Below are 20,033 nucleotides of genomic sequence, written 5' to 3' on the forward strand. Positions count from 1 at the left end.
CTTCTCTTCAATTTCTTTTTCTTTTGCCACAATAATACATTTTTTTTTCTTTGATTCGACCTGTTGGTTGAACAGACAGGCGAACAACCACTCCAACTCACGGTACCCACAGATGATGAGACATAATATAATAGTAGTCTGTTGGTTATAAAAAAAAAGCTTCTCAGTGATGAAACACGTCTGCGTGTGAGCAAGTTAGCATATCCGGATCACTTCAAGATGCGTGTTTGCGTCAAACATATATCAACAACAGTAAATAAGAATATTATCCTTTTTAGAAGAGAATTAGAGAAAATTTGAATATTGTGAAATGCGATGTATTATATTTTAATTTAATGCGTTTTTCACCCTTAGAAAAGCTCTTATTGCAATCATCAAGGACAGAAGAAACTGGTATCTTAAATAATAAATTTTTATAGACCAAAAATATATTTAAAACCATGTTACATATACACCATTTTTGTACATCTTGAGCTACACAAGGGATATTATGACCAAAATATCCTGCGCCTCTCACGAGAGATATTTTTGTCATTGGTACACCTTTGTGTAGCCCAAAGATAGCATTATTCATATATTTATGTCTTTAAATTTTTACATTTTTCTTATAAAATTTTAATTTTTTTTGTTATTTTAAATGTCCGTAAACTTTTTGTAGTTCTAAATATACTCATAAATTATGCATGATCACTCATTAAAACATTTGACTAACAAGTGATATGCATGCTTACTGAAGTGGTAGTTTTTTAATGTCTACTCATCTCTTTCTATTTCTCCAGCTGTGTGTCATCTCTCTCTGGCATCTCCTATATCTCATTCGATTGTACTACGTAGATTGGTTGGGTTAGACAAGTCATTAACATGATCGAATCGATGATCACCTCGCTATCTAGAAATATTGAAATGAGGCAGTTTGGGGGATAGCATTTATTGCAGGAGACATAAGAGATGCAAAAAAAACAAAGAAAATAAGAGTTGAGGAGATGCCATCAGAAAGAGAAAGGGAGTTGAGAAAATTTAAGATAGAGAGGAGGAGAGAAGAGATGCCAAAGAAAGAGAGAGATGAGGAAATACTGAAAAAATTGTCACTTCAACACACATACATATCTCTTGCTGATTATATATTTAAATAAGTGTTTTTACATAGTTCAAAGATATATTTAAAATCACAAAAGGTTTAAAATGTTATAAGAAAAAGTTACAAAAGTTCAATGGCATAATATGCTTTTGGCTTAAATTCAAGAGTACATTTAAAATTATAAAAAATTTAGAAGTAAAAATATATTTTGAACCTAATTTTAGGTAGGAAGAATTGCCTCAAATGATTTTAATATAATTGTTTAAATACCTGAAACACCCAGTATGTTAATCTCATCGTCGTGAGGTAAAAGACAATACATTATATTTTGTATTATCCAACAAATTTATTTTTTGAAAAAGAAATAAATTATCAGTTGTAACAATTAAGATAGAGAGAGATTCCTCTGAAAATAGAAAAATACTATTGATACATCTATTTTATACATCTTAAGTTACATAAGAAGGTATTATGATAAAAAAATTTCAGGTAGTTGGCCCATAATAAGTTTCCAGGAAACACTCTGGGCCGCGGCTCTCCAATTACCGCGGCTGTATAAATCTTAACGGCAGGCAGATCCCCTTCTCCACTTCTTCAATCCTCTCTCTCTCTCTTTTTCCCCTCTGCCCAGAAGATTTCGGTAATCTTATGTCCACTCTAACCGTTCCTCCTGTTTTTCCTTCCCCTCGGGACGATGCCATCCAACTCTACCGTGCTTTCAAAGGTAATTCATCAATTTGCTCAAATCTCTGTCTGTCTCTCTTGCTAATTTGTATGATTTTGTATTTGTGGGCTCGGAATGATTCAGTGGGCGTGATTGGTTATCTCGGTGATTGTATTGCTTCGTTCAATTGATTTTTCTGTGCCTCGAGTTGTGTTGTCTGGTTCTGCCTTACGGACACTCCTGTATAAGAGCAGGCCCAGTATTAGGCTCTGCGGGCCAAGCCTAATATTGCGCCTAACTTTCGTCCATCGACTATTGACACCCTCTCTTAGGCTTCTTAGGCTTTAGTGGCAATATCATTAGACTCTTCTGAAAGGAAATGCCAACATTGTTGAAAAATAAGATAGAAAAGTAAAAGATTCAATCATATTCAAACATAAGAAATTTTTATGTGAAAAATCTTATAAAGGAAAAAAACCACACCGTTAGGATGGCAGAAGAAAAAATATCACTATATTATAAAGTTTATAACTACAAATCTCAATATTTTCTTTTTAAACCCAAATTTCAATTATACCCAATTCCTAGCTCTCACCGGTCTCTCACAAATAATTTGCACACCTTGAATAACAAGTCAAGTATCCTATTTATAGATCGTTTTTCTTGTTCACCAAATGTAAGGTTTCCTTACTTAACAAGAAATAGAAACTAACTAGGAAATATAATTACAAATTAAATAGGAAACAAACTAGGAATAAAAAGAAACTTATTAAGAAATCTTCAAGACTAATTAGGATCTTTTGTTGAAAATCCCAACAAACCACCACCTTAGCGAAAATTCCTAAAAACATTCGTCTATTCGCCGACGACAACCATGACTATATATTATCGATAATCACCATGAACTCTATCACCAAGATTATTGTACCCCACTATAAAAGGTACAACCACTTAGGCACATACCACCCTAAGATTTTCACGGCACAATGACGAAAAGTACCTTGTTGACGTGAAAAGTACCTTGTTGAAAAACTATGGTGCAACCCTCATGCTTGGCTTCCTTGGGAGCTCTTCATCCATCAACATCCTTTCCACCACACACCTTGCATCACCGCCAAGCCAATGTTCGTGTGCAAATTTGTGGACTCGCTAGAAGTATCACATCCTCTTTCATGGCAACTCTAGCAGCATGTCATGAGGATATATCCATCTCTTTAGAGGACATCTTCATCTCCCACAAACTTCTAGCATCACAATCTTTGGAGCCCTCTGTCAGACTTGCTCTATCAGCGCGGCAATCCCTTTTCACATGTCCGGATTATTTGCATTTCCAACAGATTTCTTTCTTCTTGGAGTTCTCTTTCCAATTACTGACAAGTGCTAAATCCTCATAAGTTTTATCTCCACTTCTCTGTCTTCTTTCCTCAGAAATTAATTTATTTTCCACCTTCTCAAACCTTATAGTTGGACCCCCATGCATTAAGATATGCTTCATGTGTGCATAGGAAGATGGAAGTGACCAGATGAGTTTCAATTCTTTGTCCTCATCATCTATTTTAACTCCAATTGCTTCCAGTTCAGCAACAATTCCATTGAGCGCCCCCAAATGATAAGAAATTTTCATACCTTCAGTTACCTGCAATTTGTGAAATTTCTTCTTCAGGTAAAATCGATTGCAGACGCTTTTTGCTTGATACAATTCTTCAAGCCTCTCCCAAAGTTCCTTCACACCAAATATTCCTTGAACATTAGCAAGCACATTCTTGGCTAGACATAATCGAATTGTACTTGCAGCCTTCAAATCAAGTTCCTCCCAATCATCATCGCTCATCACAGATTTTTCAGAACTAGCACCAGTTGTTTCTTTACCAGATTTTTCAAAGCCTTCAGGAGTTGGTTTGCCTTTCAACACCTTGTGTAACCCATTTTGGATCAAGATATCCTTGACTTGTAATTGCCACAAGCCAAAATTGATCTTCCCATCGAACTTTTCAAAATCAAACTTCGTCATGCTTGACATATCTTTTGTGTACTAGGCGACCAATAATCAAAGCTTTGATACCACTTGAACCTATGATCAAGCGCTTACCACCGTGCCAAAAGATATAGCTATTACTAGAAGTGCAACTTTATTTCCTTATACCTACAGCAGCACAGAGCCTCACACCAAGTCCCACGAAACAGGTTCTAGGGCTCCAGGACCCCCCCCCCCCCCCCTACTGCTTCCAAGGTGGCTTGAACCCGTGACCTGCTATGATACCAATTGTTGAAAAATAAGATAAAAAACAAAAGACCCAATCACATTCAAATACAAGAGATTTTTACGTAGAAAACCTTAAAAGGGAAAAAATCATGACTATCAAGATGACAGAAAAAAAAAAAATTCACTATATTATAAAGTTTATAACTACAAAGGTCAATATTCTCTCTCTCTCTAACCCAAATCTCAATTACATCCAATTCCTAGCTCTCACTAGTCTCTCACAAGTAATTTGCACACCTTAAATAACAAGCCAAATATCCTATTTATAGATTCTTTTCCTTGTTCACCAAGGCTAAGGTTTCCTTGCCTAACAAGAAGTAGAAACTGGGTAGGAAATAAAATTACAAACTAAACATGAAACCAACTAGGAATAGGAAAGGAACTTATTATGAGGACAAAGCGTTGAAACTCATCTGGTCACTTCCATCTTCCTATGCACACATGAAGCCTATCTTGATGCATGGGGGTCCAACTATAAGGTTTGTGGATCATGCAAGGGTTTTGTCGGATTTCAAAACTTTTTCAAGAACATAATACAATATGCAGCGGAAATGGAACAAAATTACCTTACAGGACCCTTTAGCCTCCTGCCTGTGCTCCTACGAACCTCATTTCACAAACAGTCACAAACAACCTCCAAATGCACCTATTCTTGGATGACCAAGTCTCCCCCACTTGCATAGGGGACCAAATTGGTCCACTTGTAGGCAACCACCAGAATCTGCTCGGACTTACGTACTAGACAAGCCTGAATGAAGGTGACTAAGAGTTGAAATTGTTCTCATAGTGTGATCGAGATGACACATCAAAACTCTTTCCGACATTAGAAGCTCATTTCCAATCGTGCGTACCTTGGCCAAGGTTTTTTCAATCACTAACCAACTAAAATTGCATGGGATGTTCACCTCACGCTGAAGATCAATGGATCCCATTAGTGATCACTTGTTTCCATATACAACTTTACAAAGACCACACAGAGAACATTGCCACCTCATATTCGAGCAATTCCACGCAACGGCAAATCTCTGACACTAGTGTACAAGACAACCGTATTGCCTCCGGTCCGAGAACTAGTTACACAATCAAATACCAATAACAGATCATTAATCCTCTCAATCATGTGATTTGTTACATGCCTTACATTTAGTAGATGTTAAACCAACACTTACCTACATGTCTGCTATCTGCATCTCCTGCAATATGACATGTGACTCACCATCCATTATCATTAGCATCTCATACTAATCAATGGTAATAGTCCATGTGCTAATCCGTAATCGATTAATCATATTCCCCTTATGAGAAATCTAAGTGCTGGGAATTACTTTAAGAAATCTTATTTTATAAACCTTTGTCACATATTCTTAACAGTTTAAGAAAAAAATCATTAGGATATCTAGGGACTTATTCATAAACATTGGAGAGCTACTACTTACAGAAAAAAAAAAAAAGAGAAAAAACAATTGAAGAGCTATGAATGAAGATATGACCATTTATTGATATGCAAAATTATATTATTAGGCCTAAAACACACACTAGATGTCATCTAAATCTATTATTAGGGCACTAATACTAGCATCTTCATCCTTAAACTTGAGGGATAAGCTCACGACGAGTGGCCATCCAGAACCATAATGGCAAAGAGAGACTGCTCATGTGGGCACTCAAACTTGTGACCTTTCCTAGGCACATTGACTCTTATGCCACTTGGGCTAACACCCAGCTGTAATGATTTTTTTATGTTGGACTTTGGTACCTTTCTGTTTCTATAGTGGGTTTGGTTGCCTCTTTGTTGGTATGTACTGTCATTGTGCCATTCAGTAGGCTCTAACTCTTAGTCCTCATGGATTTTGCATTGTGTTTGGTCCATAATTAAGAAAGACAAATAATGGATACTTACTAAGAAGAACAATTGATGGAATTGATCCTTGGTGATCAAAAGATGATAGAGATTGTGCCACACAAGAATAAGATCAAGATGTCATGACCCTAGGAGCAATAAAGGGGTAATATGGTAATAAGCTTATAGGAGTTGTTAGGAGATATGTTACAAGGAGCACATGGGTGCTGTTAGGAATCAGTTAACAACTAGCTAAGGCCTATATAAATGCTACTTGTAAGAGGTTGGAGATATGTGTAATGGAAGGAAAATTTTATCTTCCTAATTCTCTCTATTCCTCTCTCATTCTTCTCTAATTCCCCCTCCCTTTTCTGCTGATTTCTTCCCCCTCCTTCATTTCTTCAATTCTGATTTCTTCCCCAATTCCTATCACAACCCTAACTGACCCTTGGGATGTGACAAGTGGTATTAGAGCAGTCGTTCTTCGGCTGTGCTTCATGCAATTTCGGTAAATAGATTCTGAAAACTCTCGTCGGAATTGATTGAGTAATGATTCATGGATTTCGACAAACTTTCTTAGCTGCGACAAAATCCACAAACTTCAGTTGTTGCAGTCGCAGCTCAAGAAGGCGACTACAGAATAAGTCACGATCCAGTAGCTCCAGTAAGTATACGTTGGTTGTTAGGCAAAGCCGATCTAGTGGCAATTTCGAAGCGGGGGAGCATCTCTTAGATTGAATTTCGAAGGAGAAGCCGGAGATTGACCACGGATGCGATTTCGGTAATTCTCAGTTCAAACTTGGGAGGCGATTCACAGGAGTTGCAGTGAGAACCCATCGGACTCTCAAGACGTTGATACTTCCGACGTGGTGAATTCCAAAATCAATAATGAGGCCACAAATTCTGTGGCTTGTGCAAATTCCGACTATCCTAGTGGTTGGATCCAAGTCTCTGCGTGGGATAAAGGCAAGTAAACCCAGGCGATCTCGGTCGTTGTATCTTAGCGACAATCCTTAACCTCCTTCCAAAGTGATTGATCCTCAATTCTAGAGAATCCCGTTAATTGCAACACAATCGTTCAAGAAGTCGAGCAGCCCAGAGGATTCCAATGTAAAATTCTGGCTATCAATGTTCGGGTCTCTGCAGGTGCAACAAGAGGCGGCTCTCGATTGGGATTCCGACACTGCTCAGACGGTGATTGGGTGAGCGATTTTCCCAGATTGATGTGAGGCGATTGTCGCTTGGGAATTTTGGGCACTCCTGTCCAAGTCTTGAAGAGGAAGACAACCATTGATTCTCGGGGTTAGATTCCGATGCATGAAGGTGATTGACAGCAGATAGGCAATTGCTTCCAATATGATTTTGAGGGTTATTACTAGCTGACTTTCTGTAGATTTAATTGAGCCGTTGCTGCTCAAAGTGGAAGGGTGAAGCAGATTCGGCAGATTTCGTGTGAGAAGTGGATTCTTCCAACTTATCTAGCTCGTTGATTGTTGGCACTTGAGGCTGTGAGTAAAGGGAACAAGAGGTTGATTTAGGCTTTGAAATTTGGTTAACTTTGTTTGAAGTAGGGAGGCGAAGTAGAGCAGGTGTTCTTCGGTTATTGAATTGCATTTGAGGCGAGTATAGGAACTGTTACAACAGATGAAATAGAAGAATGTACAAAACTCCTACTCCTTGGTCTTTGCAGTGTTCTATTGGTGAGAAGTTGACTGTGGGGCAGTTCATGCATGAGACAAATGGAGTCTCAAGGGCAGCAAAAGAAGGCTGCATTTTCAGCTGGAAACAACGGGAAATATGAGGAGTTTGGCCAGAAGCCTCAAGCATGGGAAAAGAAGTTGGAGGAGGGGATCAACCAATTGGACAAGGAAACAAGAAGTGTGGTACATGATACGAGCAAAGAATTCGGCCATATGTTACATGAACAATTGCAGGAGTTTGCGATGATACTAATTAAGAAGTATCATTATAGTTTTTCCGTGGAATTCTTTGATGATTATCGCGGAAGTTCTAACCAAAAGGAATCCCTTAAAATGGGGCAGCCTATGGAGAGGTTTGGAGATTAGGGCTTGTCTAATGTGGTGGAAGAGTTCAACAAAATCAGGCAGGTAGGGTTTAGTGACGAAGTACCAATTGAAGTTTGAAGAGCTGATGGCCTTGATGCTTGATCATAACCCCTATTTGACAGAGGCTTATTTCGTTACAAGCTTTATAATTGGCTTGAACGAAGAGTTGAGGCCAATGGTGACCGTGCTTCAATCCAAGACTCTCAAGCATGTTGTTGATAGTGCTAGGTTCCATGAATTAACGTTGGAGGCACTAAAGAAGAAACAAAGAGAAAGAGATGTTGATGGAATAGCATGGGATCAGGCAAATCCGACTAAAGGACTAGCCATCGGTGCAGATGATGGTGTTGGAGCATTTCCTCAAATTTGGAACAAAACATGAATCCATTAGATAAGTTGAGTATTAAACAGACTGGAGCTGAGAATGGCAATGCCTGTAACATCTATCCTTGTGAAGGTCCACATGCACTTGAAGAAGGTGTGATCCAACAATTAGGACATGAACAATCTGATAATGGCTTTACAAAAACTGATTCTAAGGCTGATGAACTTGGACCGGTATTAAGGAAGAAGCTGGAGGTAAAGAAAAGACATTCTTTCAATGGGACTTTGGTTCAGAAGCAAGCTGGGTCACCCTTGACTTGGGTTAAAATAGGCAATGAGAAGGTGAAGATAGCACTAGCTGGAGGAAAGCTAAGAGGGATAGCTAAAGAAGTCGAAGGTTTTGCCAATGGAAACAAAACTCTCGTTGTTGTGTTGGTTTTTACTCCTATTGGAAAATCCAAGTTGTTGTCTACTGTAGGGTAGGATGAACTAATGGCTGATTGTGTTCTTAAAGTGGAGACCAATCTTGATTGGACAGCTATTTTAGGAGAGTGTATTAAACTTGAACTCTATTAGGTTGCTCCTATTGAAGTTCGAGGCCAAATTACGATTGGGATTGATCTTGGACACTTAAGAATGAGGAAGAAGAAGAGGCCTAGAAAGAGAAAGAAAGAAAGAAAAATCAGATAGAGAAGGTAGGATTTGGATGAAGCAATGGCTACTTGCTACAAGTTCTTGAGGACAAGAACTCTCTAAAGAGGGGGGAATTGTCATGACCCTAGGAGCAATAAAGGGGTAATATGGTAATAGGCTTATAATAGTTGTTAGGAGATATTTTACAAGTTGTTAGAAACACATGGGTGCTGTTAGGAATCAGTTAATAGCTAGCTAAGGTCTATATAAAGTGTTAGCTATGAAGCACCAAACGGTGTCGTTGGTTTAAGCTAGTTGGAGGGTCACGTGCAGCAACCACAGCCTGTCATTTGGCAGTTGCTGGATGGCAGCACGTGGCAACCATCAGCAGCTCCCTGATGGCGCCCGATTGCCTTTCTCACCCGATCTTATTCCTTGCTCGTTTGCCATTTTTGTTGGAATAATCATCGTGCTTGCACGATTGGATCTCAGCCTTTCATCCATGCTTTATGAGGGTTGATCCCAGCCATCCATCATCGCTTTTAATCCCGCCCCTCGGGATGTGAACCGGTCAGACAATAGAGACGAAAGAATTGATAAGAAACAAAAGAAAGGGAGAAAGAAAGATCAGGCTGAGGGGACTGGAGAACCTTTGTCTTCGGGCTAGGGTTTCTGGTTTGCTTCTGTTTCATTCTCTGTAAATGGTTTGTAAAGTTTTGTTTAGTTATATGGTTCAATAGGTTTGCCTTTAATTTGTATTGTGTGATTATTGGACATTTTTGAGTTCTCGAACCATTGTTGTACAGAGAGTTTGCGAGGGTTTTGTGAGGGTGTAATCTTTGATTCACTACTTAGTGCAATGAACTCTTCTCACCAGAGTTCAACGTGGATGTAGCCTCTTTTGAGGTGAACCACGGTAAAATCCTCGTCTCCTTATACTGTTTTTGTTTCTGCTCTTCGTTTCCGTTTGTGTATGTTTTGATTTCGAATCTTCTGTTGTTGCTATCTTTAATCTTTGATTGAATCATATTAGGTAAATACCCTTAGGTATTTTTCATCTAATACCAATATAAAGGCTACTTGTAAGAGGTTGGAGATATGTGTAATGAAAGGAAAATTCTATCTTTCTAATAATTCTCTCTATTCGTCTCTCGTTCTTCTCTAATTCTCCCTTCTTTTTCTGCTGATTTCTTCCCCCTCCTTCATTTCTTCAATTCTGATTTCTTCCCCAATTCCTATCACAACCCTAACTAACCCTAGGGATGTGACACAGGATAAGGGGGGAAGGAAGAATTACAGTACATTTTAATTGTTCTTGTCTTAATGAGTTATTCAGAATACTAAAATACACTCTTTTTTTTGGTTTTCATTCTAGTTGTGTTTTCTACTTGGTATGGTCTTGCCTCCAGTACTTGAGCCTGCTCTTGAAACCATTATCCATTTTGGCACTTCAAGCAGTTTGTACAAGGGTGTTTGTATAAAGGCATCTAGGATTGCAGGGGAAAATGCACTGGGGAGCTGATAAGAAAAAAACACCATAAAAGATAGTGGGCATGCTATAGATATGCAAAAATTACATCCTGCATCTGTAGAATGCTAAGTTCTCCAAATGTCAGCTACCCTTGAGTTTTGACAATGGTGGGAGTTTTGTTCTCTTCATTGAATCAATCCATGCTCATTGCACTTGGCAGCACATTGTAGACTTCTTAAGCTTTCTCTCTCTCTCTCTCTCTCTCTCACACACACACACACACACACATGTACACATGAACGAGTTAGGGTTATGTGGGAGGCCCACCAAATTAACAGAACTTATCTAGGCAATTCAAAGTTAGAAGATTTGAAAAGCAAAATTGAGATTGGAAGATGGTTGAGGATTGTTCTTCTGGTATAAAAGGCTAGGAAAAGGAGAGACTTTTCTGTTATTAAAACTCTTGTGGAACTCTTTAAACGTGTGACATGCCCTAAAGCCCTTTTAGATCCTGGCCATTACTTTTTGTTGTAATCAACATTTGGGTATTGTTTAACTATTTCATTTATTGTTCTCTATCTTTCATCTTCAGGATTTGGTTGTGATACTGAAGCAGTGATCAACATTATTGCCCATCGTGATGCAACACACCGTGGCTTGATCCGACAAGAATACAGAACTTTGTACTCTGATGACCTTCTGAAACGGTTGTCTTCAGAACTTCATGGCAAACTGGAGGTATTAATACTCCTTTTCCCTTGCTCTATTCCTGTAAAGTTTTCCTCTGGCTGTTGCTTAAATAAAAAAGTAGCAGCTGACTTCTCTCTTTCCTGAAAAATTGTACATCTAATGTCTTTGGTTTCTTCAGACAGCGGTTTTGTTCTGGATGCATGATCCAGCTGGACGTGATGCAATTATTCTAAGGCGAGCATTAATGCCTGAGTTTCGTAATCTTGAAGCTGCCACTGAAGTGATCTGCTCTCGTACGCCATCCCAGATTTATACATTGAAACAAATCTACTATTCCATGTTTGGGGTTTACCTTGAACATGATATTGAGCGAGAAACCTCCGGGGATCATGGAAAGGTAATTAAACCCTCTCGCTGCTGCTATCTGTGTTGAATTCAGCTCTATTGCTAATCCTGTTTCAATAACTCTTCAACACTTTATTGCTAATCCTGTTTGCAAGTAATAATCCTATTATTGATAATAATGATGATGATGGCGATGATAATGATTATAAAAGGAAGTGAAATTCCGGTAGTACATCCATGCTAAGACAGCTGTTTACCTGCAGAAGCATTCACATGTAACCAAAGTGTATCATTCCCACAAACCCTTTTGTTATTTTGTTATATCTTTTTCTACGTTATGCAATAGAAGAGGTGTTTGCACTTGAACTGAATAGTAGCTTCTGAATATGAGTACGTTTCTAGATGGTATCTTGACAAAGGCACCCCAGAGAAGGAAATGGAAGAATGCAGGGTGCTTGGGGCTACGTAATCATGCTCTAATGTGCAGATCAGCTGGTTTATGTTCAGAAAAAGGACAATCTGGATTGTTATGGTCAAATCTGCAAACCTGAAACAGATAGCCGAGTGTGTCCATCTATTACCATTCAGGAAAAGGAAATTTCAACAACAGCACAAGTAAACACTAGCTAAAAAGTAGTAACTTGGGCAGTTGTTGGGACCAAGAATCTACATAGTAATAGCAAAGGAAAATAACCTTTCTACTTCGGTATCACTATTTGTGGGAATTGCCAATATTGAAGGTCTGGATAGCTGCTACTGGAGTTATACTTCAACAGCTACATGTGTTGTTGTCTAATGATCGCAATTACTTTCTGCTTCTTCTTACATCATAGCTGATATATCAACTATGTTTGCAAGCATCTAGATCTCTCTTACAGTATTTCAGAACATACTTATTTGTGCCAATTTTTAGCAAATCGTCACAGGGAAAGCAGGCTTTTGGCACATTCTTTGTTTTACTAGATATGTTATTTGAGTTCTGAATTTCCCCATTTACATACATGAAAGAAATTGAGGCTCTGATTCATTGATGTGAAACACTGGTTATAGCTGTTGCTTGCTTATGTGAACACTCCTCGGTATGAAGGCCTAGAAGTTGATAAAGTGATGGCTGAAGTGGATGCTAAGGCTCTCTATAAAGCAGGAGAGAAGAAGTTGGGAACTGATGAGAAAACTTTTCTCAACATTTTTAGTCAACGAAGCAGAGCCCATTTGGCTGCTATAGATTCTGTTTATAACATTATGTATGGGAACACCCTGAAAAAGGTAAGTTATGTATGTTGTCTTCTCCATCATTTTATATCTGGAACTCTTGTTATTATTCTTTAACAAATATAAATGACAACAGGCTGTGAAGCGTGAAACATCAGGGAAATTTGAGCTTGCTCTTTTGACGATCCTTCACTGTGCAAAGAATCCTGCAAAGTACTTTGCAAAGGTATTCATTCCATTTGTCAGGACCCCATCCCTAATTTGATGTTTCCTTTGAAGATAGAATTGGAATTGAGAGAGAAAAGTGATAGAAATGAGGGAGAAATCTGACAGAAAGTAAGGAGAAATCAAGAGAAATGGGAGAGAAAATAAGACAGAATGGAGAGAGAATAAAGAGACTTCAATAATCTTCTTGATAATTCATACATAATTCTCGGCAATGTGGGTATAACTTTATCTATAAGTTATCCCCAAACTCTACCGACAGTTACTAGTATTAGTAAGGGAGTATTTGGCTTACCCTTTTTTTTTCCCATAGCTTTTAAGCTATTTAGCTTTTAAGTTGTATAAAACTTAAAAGTTAGGTAGTGTTTAAGCTGATAATGTGCTTGGATAAATGTGTTTTTAAGTTATTAGTTAATATTTATGTGTTTGGTTTGAAAGAACTCATAACTACCAAAACTTGACAAAAAAATCAAAATAGACAGTGTTGAATGATGTAAAATTTTACAATTAGATGTTGATAAATTATATATAATTATTAAAAATATATTAATACAATATTATTATATGTATTATATATGTTATATATAACAACAATATATATTATTATGTGTTATATATATACATATAATATATATGTTTATTGTTGTTTTATATATATGTATATACATACATATATACACACCCACAGACAATGGCAATGGGGAGGAGAAGCACAAACGGAGGAAATGAGGGTGGGGATGGTGATAGGCAGCGACCGATGGGGAGATGGATGGTTGGCGATGGAGGAGAAGCAGATGGGGGTGATGAGGGCAGCAGGCGATGGGGGCAGGGACCAGTGGGGGCGACAGCAATGGCTAACGGTGGCGGCCAGAAGAGCTAGGGCGACAGGCGGTGGGAGGCAGAGGTTGAAGAAGAAGGGCATGACTGGAAATTAGCAAAAAAAATGAGGGTAAAATGGTAAAATGATCAATCAACGCAACTTATAAATTAACAGTATTTTGCAAAAGCTTCCCCCCACTAGCTTTTGCAAAATGCTATGGTAGTAATGTTTAAGCTACCTAGCTCAAACGCTGGTGAGGTGCATCCAAACACCTCCCCAGCTTTTACTTAATAGCTTATAAGTTATATCAAGTCAAACCGGTAAGCCAAACACCCCCTAAGTAGTAATTGCTCCTAAATCACTTCACTATTTCCCCACTACTCCATAATTGTAATTCCTATAATATAATTGTAAATAACTACTAAATAAATATATAACAACTGAAAAAAAAAAATCTTCTTAATTCTTGGGGTCGTGACACCACTCTTTTTTTTTTCTCCTTTTTTTTTATCCTTGCTATGTTATAAGATCAGAATATTATGTGTTTCCTGTCAGGAAGGTCAATGATTGAGTTTTAGGGCTCTAATTGGAAATTAGCTTCCATAAAAATATACAATATTTAAGTAAATAATTTCTGCCCATGCAAATGCATCTCTTCACATGGAATATAGAGTGACAAGAAGAAGTTCCATGAAGTTTGTTTAATCCAAAATAATCTTATTTGAAATAATCTTATCCAAAATAAAGGGTTCCATCAGTTTTAGTGATGTATGGTCTAATGCATGCCATTGTCAGAAAATAATGTCCAATAATGACTGGTAGACATATAAAAGGTTAATATCTTCTTTTTTTCATCAAATCTCTTTTGATTCTCTTAACATTAAGGATATGTCTAAATGTATCATATTAGCTTTGCTAATGTGATATAATACAATACTTGAAAAGGGAAAGTATCTTTTGATTATAGGATTCAGAAACCTTCAAACGTTTGGAGGCTCTTCTGTTTTGCTTGCTCTTATCTTCAGCTTTTCCGATTCATGATATCTACAAGGGTTCTAACTCATTTGCATCGGGGCTTCTGGAACTATGCAGGTGTTACACAAGGCAATGAAAGGACTGGGAACCGATGACACAACCCTTATAAGGGTAATCGTCACAAGGACTGAGATCGATATGCAATACATTAAAACTGAATACCAGAAGAAATACAATAAGCCTTTGAATGATGCTGTTCACTCGGAAACATCTGGTCACTACAGGAGCTTTCTTCTTGCTCTTCTGGGCCCAACCCACTAAAACTTTGTAACTGCTGTGTTTATCCCTTAGGGAGCGCACGTCAATGTAGATACATGTGATGTATATGGGTTGCTTGTGAGGAAGAAGAAACGGGATCTTATGTAGTTGAAACCCTAGTGTTGTGTGTAAACAAAAAAAGGCTCTGTGTTTATCGTATTTTTGTGCTACATCTTGCCACCATGCTGCTATGTGACCGACCATACATGTAAAACAAAATGAATTCGGGTTCAACCTCACTGCTATGTTACTCATCAAGCTAAAGTTCACATAGAAAAGTACAAATGTCATTCTATAAATACTTTTTAACTCTTAAAATATCTTATACACAAAACCAAAGGCAAAACAACTATACACAGGGCAATTAGTGCAGGATAACTACTGGGCATTTCAAAAGTTCATTCAGTCTGGGGCATTTAGAGTAGCAGTTGATCAGTTTGTGCCTCCGCAATCTATTCAGCCTTGGCTTGGACTTGACAACAGAAGCAAAAGCTTAATTTGTTGCAACGATGTGATACCTTGAATCAACATAGCTCTCCACATCCCATAGGAAAGATCCAAAAGTCACAGCCTCCAGAACAAGTCTCCTCAAGCCCCCAAAGCTGATCTTGATGAGTTCATCCTTGGAAGAATCAACAGTCCCTTGAGGTGTGATTACTATCTCAGGCCTTCCAAACAAGGCTTCTGTGTGTTTCTCAATGATGGCAACAGACTCCTTGGACCTTATGGTTGCATACCTCTGTAGGGTCTCCCCGTCGAATGACATGACATAGGTTCTTAGCCGGGAAGCTTTAATACCATATCCGAAACCCCCAGGACTGACATCACCAGCCCACGATGAGACTTCGGGGTGGGATTGCACGGTTTTGAATGACTCCTCGCTGCTCATACCATTGGATCGCGATGACTCTTCCAAGGCCTGCTGAACATTAACGTCTTCATCATCCAATCCCTGTGGAAGTATCTTCATCGTCTTCTCTAGCTGAAATCTCTGGTCAACCCGCTTGAGGAAGTATCCGTACATCACTGAAGCTGCATAGACCTGGCCTACCCTGAGCTTGCTTATCTGAGCTACAGAAGCTGAATCCCCCAACCGGTTTCCGAGAATGAGAGCCAAGTGGTTCTGGATCATCTCATAGGCTTCGGGGGAGTGAAGCTGCTCCAGTTTCTCATCATTGGAGGGCCAGGTGTCAACACGGCCAGAAGGATCTGACGAGGAAGGGCTTATGGCAGGTGTCAGAGAAACATTTGCATCCATGAACTTCTGTACAATCAACGCATAAATTATCTCTTCCAGAGCCTTTCTCCTTTCATTAGCCTTTACCTCGGCAATTCTCCTGATGATAACAATGTCCATTTACAAAATCAATTTAAGATCAGGAAGCTTGTCTTCTATCCCGTTGTTCAAAAATACAAGCAGCATAAGAGGGGAATTACACATTCATTTACTACCTTAAATATATCAAGCTAAAGTAAAATCCAAAAGTAAGGAATTTGAGCCAGTATAGATGCCACTACATTTGTCACTGACCTGTACAAAACAATATCTGTACCAGAAGAGGAAGGCTCCTCTTTCTGTTTATCGGCATCTCGATCAGTTAGAAGCTGTTCAAGCTGCTGCTCCACTGCAGCTGGGACGAGATGTGGATGGCTTATCAGAATCTGAGAAAGGAACTGTCCAACTGGAGACTCCAGTTGAAGCGGCGCAATAGCAGCAGCTGGCTCAGCTGAATCGGAAGATGAAGCTCTGATTACAGCTGGTTTCCTGCTCCCAAGTGCCGTTCTTTGACCCAACTTAAACTGAGAAATTGAAAGATATTGCTGCAAGAAAATCATGACAAAAACAAACCCAAGTCAGCAACTTCCAAGTCAAAAAAATACCACATGCTTGCTGGCATGATCTGTTATTTGGAGCCGAAGATTCAGTTTCTACTTTCCAGTGGACCAAGATCTAGTTATGGAAGCAAAATTTAAGGTTCAATGGACCAAGATCAAATATGTAATCCCTGTCTACTTACATCTAATTAAATGTCAAAATAACCACTCATGTGTGCTCAAGTGAGGTACCTTAAAATTGCTACCCAGCCAACAAAAAAGTTAATAATAATAATTAGTTCCTCGTAATTCACTTATGTTCCTATATTTCCTTCATCAGCCTTTTATACGGGTACAGAAATGCCTATTTACAAGTTGTATTGTATAAGGTTTAGCGTAGTATCTTCTAACAAATAGTAATTCATTTTCTTCTTGTACATCTACACAAAATAAACTATTTAAACATTTTGCAAATTCAACAACAACATTACCAAGTCTTAATCCCACTAGGTGGATTTTCACAAATTCAACAAAAAAGAAAAATTTCGATAAAAAGTTGAAACTAGAAGTTCTTCATTTTACTCAGGGTAACCCCTCAACCTTAACAACCTAAGACAAGCCAAACGACCAGGAATAACAACCTAAGACAAGCCTTAATTAGACTGCTTCGCATCGGTATCAGCATTACTACAATCTAAGTCTTCAACTCAAACGACCTGTGCACACACATATATTGTCAAACATCACCTACGCCCAATGAAACAGACCGCAAATTATAATAAATTTATAATAGCCCTCAAAGCCTGAGTAAAAGACGAATTCAGTTGATTACCATCAAAGCTTGCATTCCAGAGCTAAACACTTCATCTGAATTTTGTAATTCATCTCTTCTACCGGATAACAAAGAAAAAAAAAATGAATGTTTTTGACAAATACGAGTTCATTCTCCTCTCAACATATTCTTTCCCTGTCTTTCTCCCTTCCCTTTCCCCTCTACAATCCCAAATCCAAGACTCAAAATAGAAGGTCTACGTTTCCTTTGTCGTTAATTTCGAAGAAACCCATCACAGCCATACCCATAGGAAAGAAGAATCAAAGGTTGAACATATAAACCAACTCACCTTACTCCAAGCAGTAGAAACCCATGATTTAGATCCAGATCGCACCAAGTTGGGCCCGGTTGAAGTTGGAATACATGGCCGAGACCAACCAGCGAAAGAAGGCTGGACAATACTCGCAGTTTCCATTTCCAACAGCTGCAAAGAAACAAACACTGTACCCACATCAGAGACCGCCAAATCCGAACAAACCCGGATATAAAACCAAGAAATAAAAGTACCTCCGAGAAGGAATTCGAAGCAGAATAGAAACAGATCGCAAAAGAGACGATGCGGCCCTCGGCCTGGTCTTGGATCGGCGACAAAAACAGACGGGAAGACGATTACCATGGGCGGCCAAACGGAGCTTTACATAAATACATAACGTGGTTGTAACTGAGCTAGGAAATTAGCCCTGGTGTTTACAGTAATTACGGGAATACCACACTATTTCAGGTGGATAAGGGCGAGGGTGGTTTGGGAATTTCATGAGCGGCCGGTGGGAAGATCTTTTTTAAGCAAGAATGGTCTTCCCTTCTCATCTCGAGATTTCCAGGTAGGTTAGGTGGGAGAGATGTGGGACCCTCCCGATTTATTGATTATTTCAAGTTACACGTTGTCACAAAAATTCATAATAATTTAAATATTGAGTTTATATCAGTAATAATGCAATTATACAGCTAATATGATATATAGTACAGTACATGAATAAATAAATATTATTTTATATGTCAAAATTAAATGTTTAAGTAATATTTTTGAATTTTTTTTATTGTTTGATGGTGCTCTTAAATCATGTCTATTTTTATTTATATTTTTTTATGTAATTATTTAAATTTTTTATTATTATAATTATATTTATGAATTTATATTTTCGAATCAATTTAACATTGTATTTTGATTTTTTTTATGTGATAATTTAAATTTTTTATTATTTATATTATATTTTTGAATTTATATTTTTAATTAATTTAATCTCTATACATGTTAAAATATAAAAATTAAATTAAATAAAAAATACAAAACACATAATAACTTGGTGTTTATGTTATTTTCTGATCTCATAATGATTAATATACTATTCTAAACATATAATAAAACTCTTAACTATAAGTTAATTGAGATGATGTTATGGAATCTATTATCTTTAAATTCATAAACTTTACAATAAATGATAATTATAATTTTTAAGAATAACAGATTTGGAGATTCATTAAAATTATGATATTTATAAATAATATTTATATTTATCTTAAAACTCTTAAAATAATTATATTATTTTTGTCATGTTTGGAACCCTAATTAAAGAAAAATTACACTTTTTTAATCAATAAAATTATCTTAGATTTTAAATTTATTTTTAATCTTTTAAAGAACTTTAGCCCATGACACATTTGACTTAAAATTTTAAGCGCCACCACCCTTCACACCATCTAAACCATCACATAGAGGCTTGTATTTTTGTGAGAACGCGTTGCCATATTATTTATTTATTTATTTATGTTTGTATGGCGGAGGCAGCGGCATCGCGTCTTGTTCTGAGTGGAAGCTTTCATCTCGTGGCTGTGGCGGCTTGGATTGCTGTATCACGAAATTCCCCAATTTGCTGAAACTGCATCAATCAATTAATCAATCAATCAATTGGAATGCGAGCATGTGCATTATATGATTGTTCAAGTTGCGGTCCGGATCGATCAACCGGAAAAGGTATGCTGCCACTTATTTAAATATGCTAAATAATATATTTCTAATATTATGAAATATATATATATGTTTGTATGGGCTTATATAAATTGTTATGCAGTGTTTTGGGCTTAATCAAATTGGACTTATTTGATGCTGGCATGTCATTGCTTCGGCCCATTTTTTGGGCTGCCATGTTTTGTTAGCTCAGTCATATATATAGTCACTATGAGAAAGTCAAGGAGATATACTATTTTCTGTTGTATTGAGAAAGACGATTGTTTTGACACAAAAGAAATTAAGGCGTGAGGAGCAAACCCTAACCTCCGTAATCTGATCCATGCTTTCTTGATGTCATGCTGTGATTTGTAAGTATGAGATATGAAGGTAGGAGCATTGTATTAGCTTTGATGCTTACTGTAAATGCTTTGTTATCTTTTTATTGATTGATAAACTTGAAATCAGTAGTTTGTATAGATATTGAGATCTATCTTGTATCTAAGTTTCTCCTATC

At 37.6% G+C, this 20,033-nt stretch overlaps 2 protein-coding genes across 3 annotated transcripts; one reads left to right on the forward strand and one right to left on the reverse strand.

The window, feature by feature from the left end:
- Positions 1-1,613: 1,613 nt before the first annotated feature.
- On the forward strand, positions 1,614-15,094 carry LOC127794914 (annexin D5-like). Its single transcript, XM_052326216.1, has 6 exons — positions 1,614-1,802; positions 10,932-11,077; positions 11,208-11,426; positions 12,425-12,640; positions 12,723-12,812; positions 14,724-15,094. Exons 1-6 carry the CDS (start codon positions 1,727-1,729, stop codon positions 14,925-14,927), a joined length of 951 nt encoding a protein of 316 aa, XP_052182176.1. The 5' UTR covers positions 1,614-1,726; the 3' UTR covers positions 14,928-15,094.
- Positions 15,095-15,189: 95 nt separating this feature from the next.
- On the reverse strand, positions 15,190-18,225 carry LOC127794913 (UV-B-induced protein At3g17800, chloroplastic). Of its 2 annotated transcripts, none has more exons than XM_052326215.1 (4): positions 18,079-18,225; positions 17,861-17,995; positions 16,456-16,745; positions 15,190-16,261 (listed from the first exon to the last, which is right to left on the reverse strand). In XM_052326215.1, exons 2-4 carry the CDS (start codon positions 17,984-17,986, stop codon positions 15,418-15,420), a joined length of 1,260 nt encoding a protein of 419 aa, XP_052182175.1. In that variant the 5' UTR covers positions 17,987-17,995; positions 18,079-18,225; the 3' UTR covers positions 15,190-15,417. The 2 variants fall into 2 exon arrangements, with proteins under 2 accessions (XP_052182175.1, XP_052182174.1); XM_052326214.1 differs by having other exon boundaries at positions 17,861-18,012; positions 18,079-18,219.
- Positions 18,226-20,033: the final 1,808 nt, after the last annotated feature.

Source organism: Diospyros lotus, chromosome 2 (genome assembly GCF_014633365.1).
Source record: "Diospyros lotus cultivar Yz01 chromosome 2, ASM1463336v1, whole genome shotgun sequence".
Taxonomy (NCBI): Eukaryota; Viridiplantae; Streptophyta; class Magnoliopsida; order Ericales; family Ebenaceae; genus Diospyros; species Diospyros lotus.

Excerpts from the sequence above, each read along its gene's own strand:
- LOC127794914 (XM_052326216.1), top strand. The coding sequence starts at position 1,727 with ATGTCCACTCTAACCGTTCCTCCTGTTTTTCCTTCCCCTCGGGACGAT. Across the intron at positions 11,078-11,207 it reads AACTTCATGGCAAACTGGAG|ACAGCGGTTTTGTTCTGGAT; the intron begins GTATTAATACTC and ends TGGTTTCTTCAG. Across the intron at positions 11,427-12,424 it reads CCTCCGGGGATCATGGAAAG|CTGTTGCTTGCTTATGTGAA; the intron begins GTAATTAAACCC and ends CACTGGTTATAG.
- LOC127794913 (XM_052326214.1), bottom strand. The coding sequence starts at position 18,187 with ATGGTAATCGTCTTCCCGTCTGTTTTTGTCGCCGATCCAAGACCAGGC. Across the intron at positions 16,746-17,860 it reads TTTCTACTGCTTGGAGTAAG|CAATATCTTTCAATTTCTCA; the intron begins GTGAGTTGGTTT and ends ATTTTCTTGCAG. Across the intron at positions 16,262-16,455 it reads ACAGATATTGTTTTGTACAG|GAGAATTGCCGAGGTAAAGG; the intron begins GTCAGTGACAAA and ends TGTTATCATCAG.